Genomic DNA, 19,100 nt, shown 5'->3' with positions numbered 1-19,100 from the left:
CAAGGTACCTTGCAAACTTGACGAGTGCTGCATAGCGAGCTTCTTCGAGGTTGTCTAAGTCTAGGTGCCTTATTTCTTCTGCTGCGCCCTCCTTGTACTTCTCGAATGTTGGAGATTTCCACATGTCATCAACAGGAAGGATAGCTTCAAATTTGTAGACCAGGAAGTAGGGCGATTGTCCTATAGGCTTGGATGGCTCGGTACACAGCCCCAAGAGGACATTGGGTAGTTCTTTGAGCCACTTGCCCCCTTTCGTGTTTCCGATATCGTGTAGCCTTTTCTTGAGAGCTTCTAGTACCATCCCATTGGTGCACTCAACCTAGCCATTGGCCCACGAATGAGCACCAGAGACATACCAGACGTCGATCCAGTGTTCTCGTAGTATTCCCAAAACTCATGATTGTTGAAGTTCAAGCCCTGGTCTGTGATAATGCAATTAGGAAAGCCGTAGTGATGGACAATTTCATTGAGTAAGTCGAGTACTCTGCCTGCCTTAGGGCAGGTTATTGGCTTCACCTCGGTTCACTTGGTAAACTTGTCAATTGCCACTAGTACTCAGTTGAATCCTCCAGTTATCGTGGGCAGTGCGCCAATCATGTCGATCCCCCAACATGCGAAGGGCCAAGAGGGTGGTATGGTGATCAGCTTGTAGGTAGGGACAAGCTATTGTTTGGCAAAGAATTCGCATCCTTGGTATGGGCGAACTAGTTCCTCGACGTTAGTGAGAGCTATAGGCCAATAGAACCCTGCTTTCAAAGATTTGCCCACGATCGTTCGTGAGGATGCGTGGTTGCTGCAAATGCCTTTGTGGATTTCCACCAATATGTCCTTGCTGTCTTGCCGTGAGACACACTTCATGAGTACTCCTGATGATACACCTCTTCTATAAAGCTTGTCTCTGACTAGAACATAATTCTTGCTGCATCGTGAGACTTGCTCTGCTTATATCTTGTCTGGAGGTAACTTGTGTTCTTTAATGTAGTCGATGAAGGGTACTCTCTAGTCCACGTCGATCATCATGAGCTCACTATCTGGTGCGGTAGGACCTCGATCAATGGTTGTTGATGATGCTGGCTCCGTTATGGATGGCTTGTGTAGCTCATGGACGAAAACTCCTGTTGGAACTTGAGCACGAGTAGATCCAAGCATGGATAGGAGTCCACGGCGATGTTGTTGTCGCGAACTACATGGTGGAACTCCAGACTAGAGAATTTGTTCTCTAGCTTGCGTACTTCTAGACAATAAGCATCGATGTTTTCCTTGTGGCGACCCCAGTCATTGTTGACTTGATTGATTACCACCAGTGAGTCGCCGTAGACTAGCAATTGCTTGATTCCTAGCAAGACTGCTAGGCAGAGCCCGTGTAGAAGAGCTTCGTATTTAGCTTCATTATTGGATACTTCCCAGAAGATTTGTAGGACGTATTTGAATTGTTTGCCTTTGGGAGATATCACGAGTACTCCTGCACTGGCACCCACGAGCTTGAGTGATCCGTCGAAATACATGACCCAATGCTCTCGATGTTCTCCTGATGTTGGTAGTTGATTTTCCCACCATTCTACCATGAAATCGACTAGGGCCTAGGACTTGATTGTAGTCCTCGACTTGAATTCCAGGGACAATGCTCCGAGTTCTACCGCCTACTTAGATATTATTCCCGTTGCATCCCAATTGTGGAGAATTTCTCTCTGGGGGAAGTCTGTGATGACAGAGATGTTGTGCTCCTAGAAGTAGTGCTGTAGCTTTCGCGAGGTGGGCAGTATTGTGTATAGCAATTTCTGGACTAGCGGGTATTTGACCTTGGAATCTAACAATACCTCACTAACGAAGTAAACGGGCATCTATACTTTGTATACATTGCCTGGTTCTGGTCTTTCAACCATGGTCATTGTGCTAACGATGTTGGTAGTCGTGGTGATGTACAACAGCAAGTATTTGTTGGGGTTTGGCGCCGTGAGGACCGGTGGCTTTGATAAGAAGTCCTTTAATTGTTGTAGGGCTTGATTTGCCTCCTCGGTCCACTAAACTTGTCTTGCCACTTCAATAGTTTGAAAAAAGGTAGGCCCCATTCTCCAAGCCTTGAGATGAGTCTATTGAGGGCCACCATACATCCAGTCAGCTTCTGGACATCCTTGATGCATCATAGGGCATGCATGTCAGTGATGGTGGAGATCTTTTTGGGGTTAGCTTCAATGCCTCGGTGACTAATGATGAACCTGAGTAGTTTCGCTGAAGGCGCGACAAAGACGCACTTTGTCGGGTTGAGCTGCCACCAAAATTCTCGCAGGCTTGCGAAGGTTTCTTCTAGATCCACAATCAGGTCATCGGGATTTCTGGTCTTTACGACCACGTCGTCCATGTATGCCTCCACGTTGCGGTGTAACTGTTTCTTGAAGCACTCCTAGATTGCCTATTGATAAGTAGCGCCTGCATTTTTTAACCTAGAAGACATTGTTGTGTAGCAAAAAGCTTCCTATAGGGTGATGAACACGGTCTTGATCTGATATTTTTCTTTGAGAGCTATCTGGTGATACCTCGAGTAGCAAACAAGGAAGCAAAGTAAGGTGCATCAAGCTGTGGAGTCGATGACTTGATCAATCTTAGGGAGCCCGAAGGGATCCTTTGGACAGTGTTTGTTGAGCTTTGTGTAGTCGACACACATCCTCCACTCATTGTTATTTTATTTCGCACGAGGACAAGATTAGCAAGCCACTCTGGATGATAGACTTCTTTTATAAAGCCCGCCATGAGTAGTTTGGCTAGCTCTTTCTTGATGCCTTCCCTTCTGTCTTGGGTGAATCATCGTAGGCGTTGTCTTTTAGGTGTAGCTTTTGGGTTCACATTGAGTGAATGCTTGATCAGCTCCCTAGGCACCCCCGGCATGTCCGCTGGTTTCCACATGAAGATGTCTCAGTTGGTCCGGAGGAAGCTGACGAGGGCGCTTTCCTATTTAGGATCCAGCCTTGTGCTGATCAAGGCTGTTTTGGAGCTATCACTAGTCTCAAGGTCAATGGCCTTGATGTCTACTTCACTTGCTGGCTTGACCTTGGTTGTCCCTGAGTTCTTTTTTGGGATTTCAAGTTCTGATGGGGACAGCTTCTTGAATGCAGCGAAGACTTGCATCATCGAATTTGGTACTTATGTAGTTGCTGCTAGCTCCACGGCTGCTGTGTCGCAGTCATATGACCTCTTCAAGTCTCCATGCAGGGAGAGTACTCCCTTGGGTTCCGACATCTTGAGAACTAAGTACACGTAGTGTGGGATGGCCATGAATTTGGCTAATGCTGGTCTTCCGAGGATGGCGTGGTACGATGTTTCAAAATCCACTATCTCAAACCAGATGTATTATGTCCGGTAGTGTTCTTTGGTCCCAAAGATAACTAGCAAAACCACCTATCCAAGGGGTACAGCTGCCTTGCCTGGGACGATCCCATAGAATGGAGAGTTCGTTGGGGTGAGCATATCAATGATGTCAAGGCCCATATTCTTTAGTGTCTTGGCGAATAGGACATTGAGACCGCTACCGCTTTTGATGAGTACTTTAGTAAGTCTGGAGCCAGCGACAATTGGGTCCAGAATGAGGGGATACCATCCTGGGTCTGAGAAACTAGTCCATTGGTCTTTCCTGGAGAAGGTAATTGGCACCTCAGCCCATTTGAGGAATGTTGGCATCGTAGGTTCAATGGACATTATCTCTCGAAGAGCGAGCTTATGGGACCGCTTAGTAGCAGTACCCGAGGTTCCACAGAAGATGACGTTGACGGTGTTGGATGGGTTCTGAAATTTGCCATTGTCACCATCATCTTCGTCTTCCTTGGCCTTGCCCTTGTCTTTGGTTCTAGATGGCTCTAGGAGGTCCGTCATGACTCTACATAAGGTAAAACAATTTATTGCAGAGTGCTTGTGGTATGGGTGCCATGGGCACTATTTCTTCAGGAGCTCATTGAACGAGGGTTTATCTTTATTCTTGTTGCCACCTTTTCTTGGATGACTGCGACATTGCCGTGATAGTATTGGCTAGCTTTCGCTTGCGGTTGTGATCTCCCGAGAAGTTATTTCGGTTGTCATTGTAAGGGCGATTGTTGCGGTTCTTGTCGTTGCGTTGGGCATTGTGCTGATTGTTGTTGTTCTGGCCTTTGTTGCGATTGGATTTGAACCTTTCAATCTCCTTTGTCTTCTTCATCAGCCCACGCCTGCACCATGATCTTGTGAGATTTGACATCAGCGGGACATCTTCTGCCGATGTCCTGGAACACTCGGCGGTCATGGAGGCCGTTCTGGAATCAATCTATAACGTCATGCTCTATGATGTCCAGGATTGTGGCCTTCTTATCGAAGAAGCAATGTCAGTAACTCCGCAGGGTCTCGCCTTCTTGTTGTTTAACCTGAGACAAGTCGATCCTGTTGCCAGGATACTGCATTGCCCCTGCGTAGTTGTTGGTGAACGCTACCTTGAGGTCCTTCCACGAGTCAATGGAGTTCTTGTCCAATGATTCAAGCCATGTGAGTGGTGCTACCTCCATAGAGATGTGGAAGTAGATGACTTTGGTGTCGTCGTTTCCCTCAGCCGCTATTACTGACAGCGAGTAGCACCGTAGCCATTGAACTGAGTCCTACTTGCCATCGTACATGGTGATAACTAGGGGTTTGAATTTTTTAGGTAGCATTATCCTCCTTGCACTTATGGAGAAGGTAGGGAACCTGTCAGAATCATCCCCTAGGTGTTTAACTTCTTGCTCGCGCTCGCGACACCGTCCGTCAATGATGGTATGACGTTGATCTTGTTGCGAAGGTCTTCTACTAGGCGTTCAGGCTCTGGGTTAGCCCCACGGTGGCCAAGGCCTCCAAAGGTTTCTGCCCAACTACCCTCTGCTGTAGCTTGGCTTGGTCTGGCGCCTCCAAGTTGGCTTGGTCTGGACGGAGGGCCTCTATGGCTGCTGCCATGTTGACTATGCTAGGATGGGGAGCGTTGGACTGACTGTATCGGATTCTTTTGATTGAGTTGTTCGTACGCGCGTTCTACCAGTTCAACTAACTGCCTAGTGTACTTGTTCTACGACATTGCGCGGGTGATGAGGTTAATGGACGTGATGGTGTTGAGGGGAGTATGATGGTGACGTGTTTGAACTGCCTCAAAGGCACTATCCAGGTTCATTATTGGTAGGTCCACTGCAAGGCGGTGGCGGTATTCTCCTCTTGTGGCATTCCTTACTCGTTGTTGAGTTCTTTGAGCTTTAGTCTCTTCTCCGACAACATTAGTAGTGAGATCATCCTGTGAGACGTCATCCGAGTGACGTTCATGTCACGGGTTTCTATCCCTTTGCTCTTCTTTTTCATCCTCTTGTCTAGCAATGGGGGCGAATAGTTCTCGCTCTGGAGAGTAGCTTCCCAAGCTTGAAGTGATGACCTCTGTGGTGTCACCTTCCTCGTAGGTGGGCGACAGAGGAGTTCCCTTCTGGTACGGGAGGGTGTCGAGGTAGGCGATGAGGCGCGAATTGTTGTCTTTGGTAAGAGCAGGTGGCTCCATGTTGGGCTAGTAGATGAATCTGCCTTGGGGAGTTGATGTGATCATCAGGCCCTGCTGCGGACTTGATAAAGGAGTCTCCTCATCTAGGTCTGAGTAGTAATCGGGGTCCTCAATCATATGTTTATCAGGCTGTAATCTGGACAGGGCTGCCTAATAAACAGTGGCCACGTTGAAGAGTTCGAATGAGAGTCAACTCTGGTTGCAATCCAATTCGCACGATGGCTTATAAGCCAGCTCGTGCGAGTTAATCCATCTGGTGGAAGAAGTTGAGTTGTACTCGGACTCGTCCCCCCCAGCCTCTAACTAGGTCAGAAATTTAAAATTCGCCAAAATTCTCGATGAGATCCTCCAGAGTTTGGTGCTGGAGCTTCATGGCTTGCTGATTCTTCTCCGGGGTCGACGCAATGTGGCGGTGGAAATTTCCAGCGCCGTCTGTGATGTAAACCCAGGAGTCGAAGATGAACGTCGCGCCTGCTTCAAACGCGACGATTGGCTTGATGATGACTTGTGCCATTGAGTTCGCCAACGCATTCACAGCGAGCGCCCCTACCTGGCGCGCCAGCTATCGGTGTTTAGACCCGGCAACCCACCGAGGGGGTTGCTCGAGGTAGTGTTTTAGTCAGTGGGGCTCGTCGAGATCAGGAACTCGAAGGTAAATGCAGACACATGATTTAGACTAGTTCAGCCGCTAGATTGCGTAATACCCTACGTCATGTGTGTTGGTTGGATTGAATTGCTTTGGAGGGGGTCCCTGCCTTGTCTTATATTGCCGAGGGTAGGGTTACAGGTCGGTGGGTTACAAGAATACCAGTTGGATATGACTAGAAGAGTTCTACTCTAATTTCTATGAGTAGTCTTCCTAATCCTCGACTAGTTCCTGTCTTGTCACGTAGACTACGCTGTTCTGCACCATAGTCTCTCTGTCAGATACATCTCGGTGTCGAACTCCATATTTAAGACTGTCCAAACATTCTGGTAGGCCCATAGATGTATGTACGACAGGAGCATTTCATGAATCTGTGATCAGTTCGATTCAATGTTAACATTCATCATAGGATTATATGGTGATAGCCATGAAGGGAGCAAAGGATGAATCGGTTTGATAGGCTCAGCCCAAATTGGGCTATGGAGTTTTTTTGCATGGGATCAATTAGTGATCATAGTATGGTACAGTGATGGCCATGAAGTGGTTATAGTATAAATCGGCGATCACTGTTTTTTGTGACAGTTTGAGCAACGGCTAGTTTCTTGGCTTTAGGCTATTCATACCCCATTGCCCGGCCAATTCGTCTATGTTAGAGTTTTGGAGAAGCTATAGGCTTAGTTTCCAGATATACACAAGTTTTCTATTCACCTAAGTGCTCAAGACAAGATTAACACATTTAGGTATTGATTAGTGCTAGTTTAGGCAGATTAGCGCATTACTTTAGGGATTAGCCTAGAGTTTTGAAAGGTTTGCACACCTCCTTGTTATTGGTGCTTCCACGCACCAATGGTTGTAAATCCGGGGCTTGTAAGTCTTGCAAGACCCTCCAACTATGTAAGTGTAGTGGCCGGTAGTGCTTGTGAAAGGGAGGAGAGGCTCTTGGGCATTTTGACAAAACTCTACCAAGTGAAGAGTGGCAAGAAGCATCTAGGAGGGCCTTAGGCAGAAACCCACTTGCACGTGGGGAAGACTCATTGACTATCCTACGAGTTACTTGACTAGGAAGCATATGCCCTTGCTTGGGCATTTCCTTGAGAGGGGCTCCAACAATGAGGACTAATGGAAAGCTTTGCGTTCAATCTCGATAAAAATTGTTGTGTCGCCGTACCGGGAGTTTGCCTTCTCTACCTCATTTACCTTCCGCATTTCTTATTGCACTTTACATTCCGCGTTTACCTTTCCTAAAATTGCTATATGTAATTTATTGGATTGGAACCTATAGTGCAAAACTCTTTTGGATAGAGATAGCAACATATAGAAAAACCTAGTGCACATCTAGATAGAAATTGCAATAAGCTTTTATATGTGTTTGAAGTCTTAGTTTTTAAACACCCAATTCACCCCCTCTTAATGTGTCACGATCCCTTCAGTATCGAATGACGTTACATTGTGCAGCCAAATAAAATTCGTAATTGCCATCATGTAATAAGATACGCCGCAATCTGATTCCCTTTGCATTTGCATTACCATTTCACGTACCACCAAACAGCACCAAAGTTCATTTCATCAGTGATGGTGATTTTCAAAGCGTAGGAAAGCCTATAGCAGATTAGCAATGTGCTTGTTAGGTTCCTTATTCTGACAAGGCACGTTGTCCATAAGCACAGGTGACCAACATTGGAAAATAACCAGCATGTAGTGTATTTAATTATCATTACAGATCCAACATATTTACATGGTCTTCACATGAAATGCACAGATGTCCTAAAATAGTAGATGAATTTGTATATATAACAATTTACTGACAATAAGAACAGACTATATATACATGACGAGACAAAGAAGCATCCATCTTTATTCGACGTAAGTCTATATACATACGAATCTGAGAAATACTAAGGTAAACCTACTCCATGGGGTAGGAAGGCTCCATGGCTAGGCCGCACATACCCCTCTTGTCCGAAATATCCTTCTCCATTCTCAAGTAACCGTTCTGACCCTATGTGGTGCCCCAAGAGTTCTTCATCAGCCAATAGTTTGTGCCATCACTTGCCTTTCCATAACCGATTGCTGCAATTCCATGATCCAAGTCTGTGCGGCAAGAGCCAGTCATCACACCACCGGAGTAGAACTGAAATGTCATGTCTCCTCCATCCACGGCCACCGAGACAGGCTGGTTAGCTACAGCCTTCATGAGGGCTACGTCATTGTTTGCCGGCACATCTTCATAGCCCTTGATGGTCGCAGCGCTGTTCGATCCACTCTTGCACTTGCCATCCGCAGCTGTGTAAGGATAGGCGGACTCGGTGGTTAGGCCACCATTCTTGATGATGAACTTGAAGGCGTCGTCCATCAAACCACCCTCACATCCCTGATCCTCTCCATGGACATCGCAATCCACCAACTCTTGCTCCGAGAGCGAGATGAGGTTTCCGGTGCTGATTTTCACAATGCCCTCCGTGGCGGCCACAGCCGAGAACGCCCAGCAGCAGCCTGCAATTGGTTAATTATGTTTCAACGTATGGATGCCATCAAACACTAGTTGCAGAAAAATAGTGTTGACACAAGTGTATCATCCTTCTAATTAAATGTACTTACCACACTGTCCCTGATCCTTGATGGGAGTCACAGCACCTTTGGTTCTCCAGTCGATGGTCGCTGGAAGCGCATCAATGCTAACATCCTCGTACCTAAATCCGGTAGGGACCTTCACTGGGCTAGGTTTGAAGCCCTTGTTAGTCTTGGTGGCCCTGAACTCATCGTTGGTGAGGTCGGCGAACTGGTTGACGCCAAGCCAGAACTTGCGGTTCCCAGTGGCGTTGAGAATGACTCGATGAACTTAACATTGGCCTTGAACACCTCGAACCGCCGAGCCTTCTCGGCAGCATCTTTGTAGACACGGCTGTACTGTGCCATCTATTGCTCGTGCCTTGCCACCATGGCTGAGTCGTCGCTCAGGTCGCGAGCTGCGAGAGCACCACTGAATAAGAATGCACAGCCGAGGATTGCGAGGAGAAAAGCTTTAGGGCTGACCATGGTCGATCAGGCCTTTCAATAGGTTGCTACTGGTGGCGTTGTGCACTGTGCTTTTGATTTGGTGATTGGATATGCAAGAGTTGCACGGGTATATATAGCTACGGGCCTGTATTTTTGTAAGTATTAAGATACGGTTCTTGTACGATGTACTGTGTGGAAAGGGACAAGTCCGTGGCCGTGAAGTACGGTGTGGTTGACAGATGGTATAAAATACTTGTGCTTGAAACGTGCGTTCGCCGCACTGCTGAGAATGCCCGTTGTTTATGCCCAGCGTTCTAAAAGCATAATAAAGATTAAGCCCCACATTTGATCACAGGCATTAATAATATTCGACATATAGAATAAAAATTGGAAAAAAAAACCTACCACCAGGGACAGCAATGTGATTTTGACATATAATTCCAAAATAAGTTTTTCCTTGTTATCCTTGTATCCTATACTTGAAGGTTCACTTGTTATAGATATCTATAAACTTAAAAATTAACATAGTCGGTCGTGCTTGAACACTTTAAACGATGCTATTCAACTTATTTATATCAGTTTGCCACTCCACAATTTTCCTTATTATCCTTATATCCTGTACTTGAACGTAACGATTCACTTGTTATAGATATCTATAAACTTAAAAATTAACATAGTCGGTTGTGCTTGAACACTTTAAACGATGCCATTCAACTTATTTATATCAGTTTGCCACTCCACTAAAAATCTTCAGTGATATATTGACGCAGACTTTGTGAGATAAATCCTTTTTACTGATGGTCTTTATCACAAACCATAGTGCTATCCGTCACTGTCGGTTCTGTTAAAAGACCTCAAAAACTAGACACTTAATTTTCCTAAGTTCTCCGCTGCCTCCTTTCCCCTCTGCTGCATGCCTCCACGACCATGATTTCTCGCCTAGGTGGGAGCCAAGCCATGCACGGGTTGGAAATTTTTAGAGTTCCGCGTATATCAAAATTATTCTGCGGATATATGTAGATGGTGTTTTTGAAAGTTAATGTGTCCATTTTAACAGATATACTGTAACAGAAAATAATTGCCCAAAAAGTTTAGTATTCATGACTTGGTTGTTGCACATGAACAGATAATACAGCAACCCGAAAAAGCAAACAACGAACTGCTCAGATGATCACACTGTTGTCGTTAGTGCTCCACCTGAGCACTCACCAGCCGCACTACCGCCATTGCCGTCCTTGTCGTCCACCGCTGTTGCAGCAGCCTCTTTCTCCTTTTGTGCAAGATTGGCCTTGTCCCAGTGCATCCGAGTGTAGAGGTGCAGAATCATGCCGTCCTTATTGCAGCCGTGCACGCCGCACGTCTGGCACGAGAGCCCGCCATTCTGTTGCTGCAGCACGGTGAACACCTTGCCCTCCACCTGGATCTTGATTGTCTTACCAGGCGCAGCATTGTCATTGGTCTCCACGGATTCCTTCGCTTGGGCCACAGAGCCATTCGCTCTGTCAGCTGAGTGCTCTCCTACAGCTTCCTCAGTAATCTCGCCATCCTCTATACGTTCAACGTAAGGTTGAACTTCTGCCGGTCCATCTACTTCCATGGGCGCCATGGCTGGAATGTTTTTCACTGTTGGTGCTGCCATTGACGGTTCTGATTCTGCCTCTTCATCAGCTTTCATTGACTTTGAGGTGTTGTTTTGCACCCGAGTAATCTCACCATCCTCTGCAGGTTCAATGCGAGGCTGAACTTCTGCCAGATCATCTACTTCCATGGGTACCATGGCAGCAGCATTTTTTACTTGTAGCACTGCTAATGGCGGCACTGGTTCTGCCTTTTCACCAGCTTTCACTGAATTTGAGCTGTTGCTTTGCACCTGAGTAATCTCGCCATCCTCCGCAGGTTCAATGCCTTTAACCTCAGCTGGACTATCTACTCCCATGGGTGCCATGGCAGCAGCGTTTTTTGCTTGTGTCACTATCGGTGGTGCTGATTCTGCCTCTACATTGGCTTCCATGGACTTTGAGCTCTTTCCTAGCACCTCATCACCCCCGGTGGAAAGGACAGATGCATCCTTCTTGTTGTTTCGTACAGCAAGTCTCATCTTGTGCTTGTGCTTCTTCCCAGTAAGGTGCGACCGCATGATGATCTCAGATGGTGCCTTAGCGTTGCAGCAAGGGCAGACGAGGAAGCCATCCACCCGCTGTATAGGATGGCATACATTATCTACTTCCATGGTCAGAGAGTCAAAACGACAGAAATTATTTTCCTCAGCCACAGCAGCACTTGCACTGGCCTTCATCTCTTTATCTCCATGAGTCTCGGTACTGTCCCCAGTGGCAGCGTCTTCTTTTGTGGAAGCCATAGTTGTTACTTGCAGCTCACTATCATCACCAACCTTTGCTTCCACTGACTTCGCCAATGGTGCTTCCACCTGAACTGCCATGGCAGCGATGACAGCTGTGTCATTGTCCATCAGTTGTACTTTTGCTGCCGCATTTCCACCTGTGGAGACGTTGGCAGAGACATCAGAGCTAGCATTTGCCTTATTCTTGTGCTTCTTCCCTAACAGATGGTGCCGAATTCCATTCATCGATGGGGCCTTCACATTGCACAGCTCACACAGCAGGAAGCCTTGCAACATCCGCACGGTGTGTGACACACCATACAACTCCAGAACCAGCGTTTCAGGATCAGCAGTGGCAACAGCTGATGTGTCAGCTTCTGGCACAGACAAGCCTTTCACGCCCTCCTTTGCAGCCTGGTCTGGTGGCTTGCTGGACGCTTGACCCTTATTCTGGCCCTTGGATATGTGTTTGCTCCCTTCGAGGTGGCACATCATGGTGACACGATCGGCTGTCCTCACGTTGCACACCTCACAGAGAAGATACCCGTCCATCTGCATCACCTCGTTCAGCGCTCCTGTGTTCGTTAGCATTGTGAGCTTAGTTGGTGTGTAGTCCCCCGATTGAGCCAACTCTCCGTCCCTTGCCTCGTGCCCTGCCTCAGGCTCTGGTTCTGTCATTGGCTTTGGCAGCTCCAAAAGTGCTGTGGCCTTCCTCTTGTGCACCTTCCCATTGACATGGTCCTGCATGGCCTTCTCGCTGTTTGTCGAGATGCCACACACCATGCAGGTTAAGGTGATCTTCTGCTTCTTGCTCCTTGTTGCTGCTGATACTGTGGACGCTGCCGCATGATCAGGGCTCTTCCGCTTGACCCGTGAGGTGGCTGCTACGTTTGCTTCAGGATGGGCCTGCGCATGAGATTATCACAATCAATTTCTTCAAGAGTAAATTTCTCAATGAGCAAAAAACAGAAGTACCTATGAAGTCCAATTTTCACAGCAATATATATTGTCTTGATCATCAAACCCATGATTATATGTTATGTATACAAAAGAAAGTTCCATGTATTTGAATATTAAAAAGGTTCAATACACTAACAAGACACATTAAATTTGGTTAGTTTTTAGTTTAAATAAACAACATAATAGCTTTTCAGTCAACATAATAGGAGTTAAAAAAATGAACAAACATGCCGTGGGTATTCTTATCAAAGAGCAATTCCTGTCAAAGTTTACTATTAAAATTTCAAGACTGTAGGTGTCTTTTTGTTAGACAATTGAAATGTGTACCAGTTTTGCCATTGGCATCATATACCGCAAAGTCTACAATATGACAAACTGGTTATCCAATTTTTTGTGCATACCGAAATACTGTTGTTATCAGTTTTAAGCATCCCTGATCCAACAAACCATATATGAAATAAAAGGAAAAATAGACATTTTTGTCCCTTATGTTTGACATGAGGTCCAAGTTTCGCTCAATTTTAATTGGTCCCTCAACTTCCGTTTTTAGGTCAAACTCGCCCTTGTGCCAATACAGTGCAATTTGTTGGCATGAAACTAAGGCGACAAGTGCTTTTTGCCCTTGACACATGTAGGCCAAACATGTATGTGCTCATATTCCCCTTGATATATACACGCAAAAATATATTTGTTAACTAACACATAATATGGTTTCTAAAAATGTATGTAGTGATAGTCTTTAAAGTCATGCATGTGCTCATACAAATTCAATATGAAAATTTATGTACTCATACTTTTTGGTATATATACAACTCAATATATGTATGCATACTCTACAATCAGCATGTGCTCATATACTCATGGTACAATATATAGGCTCCATATATGTATTCATACTCTCTCAGCAAATATGTATAAACAGTTTGGATCATACTGTTCAAGCTGAGAAGCTGCTATGAAGCTCAAACAAACAGGCCCTTATTGTACTTAACCACGGAAATTGAGGAGAGGAAGAAGGAGCCAAAGGCAAAAAGAACTTTTCATATTAGTCGCATGCCAAAATGGAGCCCCACATTAGCACAAGAATGAGTTTGACAAAAAGCAAAAGTTAAGGGATCAAAACGCCCATTTTGCCGAAATAAAATAGACAAATTTTGCAGTCATAGAAAAGGGAGGAACACCTATGGCAACTGACTAAAAGGGATTATTTATGAGAAATAATTTACAAGGATACTTCTACACGAGAGTTTATCATTCGAAGTAATTTCAGGAACAACATATTTGGTATGTTATATAGAAGCTTCACTTATGGTTCGTGTTTTAAACATCCAAACAACAAAGTTGGCATGAATTTTAACATTCCAAGCATACTTCAGGAGGAAACCGTGCATGTTTCGAGCAAGTTTCAATCAGCATTCAAGTATGATAAGCAAGTGTAGCACTTGTCTCAGTCCAGTTTCATATTTTGGTAACATATTTGAGACCAAGTTATGACAAATCATAAGTTTCAACTCATTAGTAGAGAATTCACCTTCCATATGCCCCATTTTGTCCCGGTTTAAAGTTGGCCCGGGATAAAAGGTTCACCAACTGGGATTAAAGCTCGGTCACTAGTGGGGGCTCACCAACCGGGACCTTTTATCCTGGTTGCAAAGGCTAGTGGAAAAAAAAGACCCTGAGAGGCCTTTTATCCCGGTTTGAAACACCAACCAGGATAAAAGCCCCCCCTTTTATTATCCCGGTTTATCATACCAACCGGGATAAAAGGGGGTCTTTTATCCCGGTTAGTGTTTCAAACCGGGATAAAAGGGTCCCCAACGGGGTGGCTGAAAGAGGAGTAAATCCCTCGAACCCTTTTATCCTAGTTTGTAATACAAACCGGGATAAAATGGGGTCTTTTATCCCGGTTGCATATTTCGCGTGAAAAATTGCGTGACTTGTGATTTGTGGCGTGCGCATGTGGGGGGCCTCCTGGGAGCCTGGGATTTTTTTTTTTGCAGCGCCTGCCGTGGTGACCCGTTTTATCCCGGTTGGTATCCCGGTTGGTATTACCAACCGGGATAAAAGGGGGGTCTTTTGTCCCGGTTGAGTGACCCGGAACAAAAGGACCCCCCTTTAGTCCCGATTGGTTTATCCCGGATGGATTTTCGGGAGATTTGCACCTTACCAACCGGGACTAAAGGCTCTACCAGTGACTAAAGTCTTGCTAGAAAAGTACCTACCTTGAAAACGGGGGGGATTTAGAAAATTTGAAGAAAACAAAAAAGTTCTTTTCTAGAAAAGGATAAAAATAGCTGTGTAAAAACAAACGATGGCTAAGTGTGGGGCTTTGTCAATGATGGCCTTGGTTAATTAGTGAGTAGAGCTGTAAGAAAACTTATGCAAAATGTGCTCTACGGTAGCACACTTGGGGGTGTTTGGGAGGAGGGGGCTAAATTTTAGCCCCCGTCACATCGAATGTTTGACACTAATTAGGAGTATTAAACCTAGACTAATTACAAAACTAATTACACAACCTCTAGGCTAAATCGCGAGATGAATCTATTAAGCCTAATTAGTCCATGATTTGACAATGTGGTGCTACAGTAACCATTCGCTAATGATGGATTAATTAGGCTTAATAGATTCATCTCGCGATTTAGCACAGGGGTTCTGCAATTAGTTTTATAATTAACTTATGTTTAGTCCTCCTAATCAGTAGTTGAACATCCGATGTGACAGGGCTAAAGTTTAGCCCCTAGTATCCAAACGTCCCAGGCACTTACTGCAACAAACAATCAAACTTTGGTAGCATAAAAGCATGCTACTTTAATATGGTGGCGACATACATGTCTCCAAGTCATAGTTCGATTTGTTTACATTATTGGCGTGGTTTTTATTAGCACATACAACAATGATTGGAGTTCAGCTAGTGGTACACAAAAAGTTGTTTCGCTAATTGGACTATTCGTAGCATGAGTTATATCTTTGTTGTCGTATATTAGCACTTGTCCTTTTCGAAACCATTATTTGAGTGGGATCAGTCATATACTCATATCCATCAAAGCAAGCTAAGGAGTCTCACATGACACATGTTGGATGCCGACAAAACAAAAGCAGTGCTGTAGACTCCTGGCCTATGGAATCAAGAATCAACTCAATGATCCAAAATATTATGCAGCAACCCACATTTGAAATGAAATTTCTACCAAATATCAGATCTACAGCATGATCTAAAGATTTCATTATCTGGAAAAAAAACAGTGCAATTTGATAGGTAACTGGATTTGCCATTCGCTCAGGTGAAAAATCTAACACAGAAGACGATCAAATGACACATGATTGCTCGAAAGATGCAGCAGAAAGTAATGCAGCAATGATGGCTGCAGCTAGTGCTCAGCAGAAAAGATTTGATGGGACGTAGAAAACGTGAGGCCGACCAAGATGGACAAACACGTAAATTACCAAACAGAAAAAGGCGGAAAGACAGCCGTACCTCACGCGCGGCAACAGGCAGAGATGCGTTGCCGGTGACAATCCTCGCCGGCGGCGGCGCCACCGGCGCTCCCGATCCCGCCGCCGAGCTCCCGAGCGCGGGCCACGAGAGGCGGAGCAGCTGCTCCCTGATCTCGCGCCTAACCTCCAGCTCCAGCTCCCACTGCTCCGCCTCCTCCCGCAGGATCCGCTCCCTGATCCTCGCCTTCTCCGCCTGGCGCCTCAACTCATCAGCGGAGTCGGCCGCCGCCGTCGCGGGCGGTGGGGGCGTTGCAGGCGAGAGCGAGGGCATGACCGGATTCCCCACGCTCTGTGCCGGACCGCCACCGCCGTGGCTGTCTGTAATCGAACAGCATGCATCGCGCGCGATGAAAACATTGAGAAGGAACAGGGGGATCGATCGACCGATCGGTGAACAAACCGAGTTAGAAATTAGAATCGGCTGGGGCCGGGATAGGAGTAGGGAGAGATCTCACCTGCCGACCCGGAGCCGGATGTACTCGGCGCCGCTGGTGTCGAGGGCGTGGTCGGAGGCAGAGAGCGGCTCCGGCGCTCGTCGCCGGCGCGGTACTGGAACTCCATGCCGATTTTCGGGAGAGAAAGAGGGAGAGAGGGTTTTGGGTTTTATATGGTGATTAAAAGGCCTGTACGCCGAGACGGCGCATGGAAAAGAGAAGGGCCCGGAGGGTCAGTTTTGGCCATGGCAAGTGCACGACAATTAATGCACGGGCGTGCCACACTGCCAGCGATCGGAACATACCTGGAGGAAAGTTTGTTCTACTTCTTCGCGGAAAGGGAATCGGATCGTAAACATAGATAATAGAGTATTTTAGGTAAGAGAGACGCCTGACCCCGCTCCGCCATACCTTCCCATCCGATGGCATCCAATGGAGTTGAGCTGAATTGCAGAACAGTAAAGTTCTCATGGCCTAGTAGCGGTGGGCATTCGGGTAATTCGAGAATTTCAGGTAGGGTAATACGAGTAATATAAAGTTCGGGTTTTCAAAACCGCTCGACAAAAGAGGGACCTAAATTTCCAGGTACCTGAGTTTTCGAGTACGGGTATCGAGTAATCCAGATTACCCGAGTTAAGAACGCTGGCAGATGCAACATCTCAGACTCACAGGGACATATCACATGTATTGACACATGACCAAATTAAACTACTTCGGGGTGCGTTTGGCAGAGTGTTGTGTCTCAAATCCTAGCGTGGTCAAGAAACAACGAGGTTGGGATTTCACTTAAAACGTCTTTTCCTTCAACAGTGAACGTTAAATTTACAACAGGTAGAGCTCCCTTTTTATAATGTCTCGGAGGGCATTTTACATTCCACAAACGCCCTTACTCAACCACTACATTTCAAGAATATGCTTTACACGAAGTTTATTTGGAGGTCACGCTTCTTACACCGCCCAACAGCTTCGTGAATTGTGCTCTCACAAGGCTCTGTGATTTCCGCCTTGACCGCTTCAACGTCGCCACACCATTTGACCTCGCGTCTGAAGCCATCGCCTTGTACTTGGGATTAACTTAGCCTCGGTAGTCCAGATTCCCCTGGCCTCGTGACTGAGATGCGCCTAGCTTCGCGTTCTGCCCCCTGCTGCAAAGGTGCGGTCCTGCAAAGATAACAAACGACTTGGATAATGTGGATGTGCCTAGCCTCGAACGAACCCCACGGTGGGCGCCAATGTTGTTTCTCAAATCCAAGCGAGGTTAAGACACAACGAGGTTGGGATTTTATGCCATTTTACATTCCACAAACACCCTTACTCAACCACTACATTCCTAGAATATGCTTTACAAAATCTGCCAGGACTTGTGATTTTATGGCACTCCTCCTTTCAAAGTCGACCACAAATACTGACAATTCTGATGCCCATTTAGTGATCCTGCTCAAAGCTTCCCTATTTGAGAAGAGATCTTGAAGAGGCTCATTTGTGACAGCCACAATTCTATGACCCTCGAAGTAGTGGCACAGCTTGTGCGCTACCATGACTACTGCATAAGTGATTTTTTCCAACTCTAAATAGAATAGCTTCGAGCCGGCGAGTGCTTCTGATGTGAAGTAAACTGGGATCTGCTTTAGCTTGCCATCCATTTCTTTTTCTTGGATCAGGGCAGCATTGACGGCTGTGTTCGAGGCTAAGACGTAGAGCAATAGGGGTGATTTTGGTTCGGGAGGGCATAACTTGATCATGTTCTGTAGGTAGTCTTTTAGTTGTTGAAAAGCCTTGCTCTGCTCCTCAACCCATTCAAACATTTTGGAGCTTCTCAAAACTTTGAAGAACGACAAGCTTTGCTCTGCAGCTCGGGGAATAAACCTGTTAAGGGTGGTGACCCTTCCGATCAGTGAACATCATTTACCGAAGATGGCTCTTTCATATCAAGGAGTGCTTGGATTTTGTCAGGGTTGGCCTGAATGCCTTTGGTGGTGACCAAACAACCTAGAACCTTACCTCGTTGCACTCCAAAAACACACTTCTGAGGGTTTAGCTTCAGGTTGGCTGCTCTTAAGTTGGCAAAGGTCTCCGCGAGGTCATGGATGTGGTCTCCCCTCTTATCACTCTTTACGACTATTTCATCCATGTAAGCAAGAATGTTCCTGCGAAGCTGCTTGGTGAGGATGATTGTGATCACTCTTGAGAAGGTATGTCCTGCATTTTTCAGCCCCTCTGGCATCCCGACGAAGCAGAAGGTTCCATAAGGGGTTACAAACCCTGTCTTTCCCGCATCCTCTTTATTGATTCTGAATTGGTGGTAGCCTAAGAAGAGATCCAGTAGTGACAACATTTCACTATTGGCAGCATCATCCACTACTTTGTCCACCCTTTCTAATGGGTAGTCATCTTTGGGGCAAGCTTTGTTCAAGTCAGTAAAATCTATGCACATCCTCAACCTTCCATTTTTCTTTCTAACTGGGACAGTATTGGCCAACCATTCCAGATAAATGATGGGCCTGATCACATTAGCTTCCAGCAGTCTGTCTACTTCAGCTTTCACAGCTTGGGCTTTCTCATTGGACATCTTTCTTAGCTTTTGCTTTTTTGGCTTCGCACTGGGCCTGATATCGAGGCTATGTTCTATGATCTCTCTACCAACTCCCTAAAGATTGCTTGTAGACCATGCGAAGACATCCTTGTTCTTGTTTAGGAAAT

General features: G+C 46.0%; 1 protein-coding gene and 1 pseudogene across 1 annotated transcript; both read right to left on the bottom strand.

Moving 5' to 3' along the window:
* Positions 1-8,079: 8,079 nt before the first annotated feature.
* Positions 8,080-9,209, bottom strand: LOC101765732 (annotated as a pseudogene).
* A 1,026-nt stretch (positions 9,210-10,235) lies between these two features.
* LOC101765323 lies at positions 10,236-16,597 on the bottom strand. Its single transcript, XM_004974500.3, has 3 exons — positions 16,422-16,597; positions 15,947-16,284; positions 10,236-12,417 (listed from the first exon to the last, which is right to left on the bottom strand). The coding sequence occupies exons 1-3, from the start codon at positions 16,525-16,527 to the stop codon at positions 10,342-10,344; spliced, it is 2,520 nt and encodes an 839-aa protein (XP_004974557.2). The 5' UTR covers positions 16,528-16,597; the 3' UTR covers positions 10,236-10,341.
* Positions 16,598-19,100: the final 2,503 nt, after the last annotated feature.

This window comes from Setaria italica, chromosome VI (genome assembly GCF_000263155.2).
Source record: "Setaria italica strain Yugu1 chromosome VI, Setaria_italica_v2.0, whole genome shotgun sequence".
Taxonomy (NCBI): Eukaryota; Viridiplantae; Streptophyta; class Magnoliopsida; order Poales; family Poaceae; genus Setaria; species Setaria italica.
Note: the sequence above shows the minus strand (reverse complement) of the source record. Positions and strands in the feature narration are given on the sequence as shown.

What these genes read in the sequence shown, in the direction of transcription:
- LOC101765323 (XM_004974500.3), bottom strand. Translation starts at nt 16,527, where the DNA reads ATGGAGTTCCAGTACCGCGCCGGCGACGAGCGCCGGAGCCGCTCTCTG. An exon ending in ATCCGGCTCCGGGTCGGCAG is followed by an intron (nt 16,285 to 16,421) that starts GTGAGATCTCTC and finishes GTTCGATTACAG; the next exon opens with ACAGCCACGGCGGTGGCGGT. An exon ending in TGCCTGTTGCCGCGCGTGAG is followed by an intron (nt 12,418 to 15,946) that starts GTACGGCTGTCT and finishes TCTCATGCGCAG; the next exon opens with GCCCATCCTGAAGCAAACGT.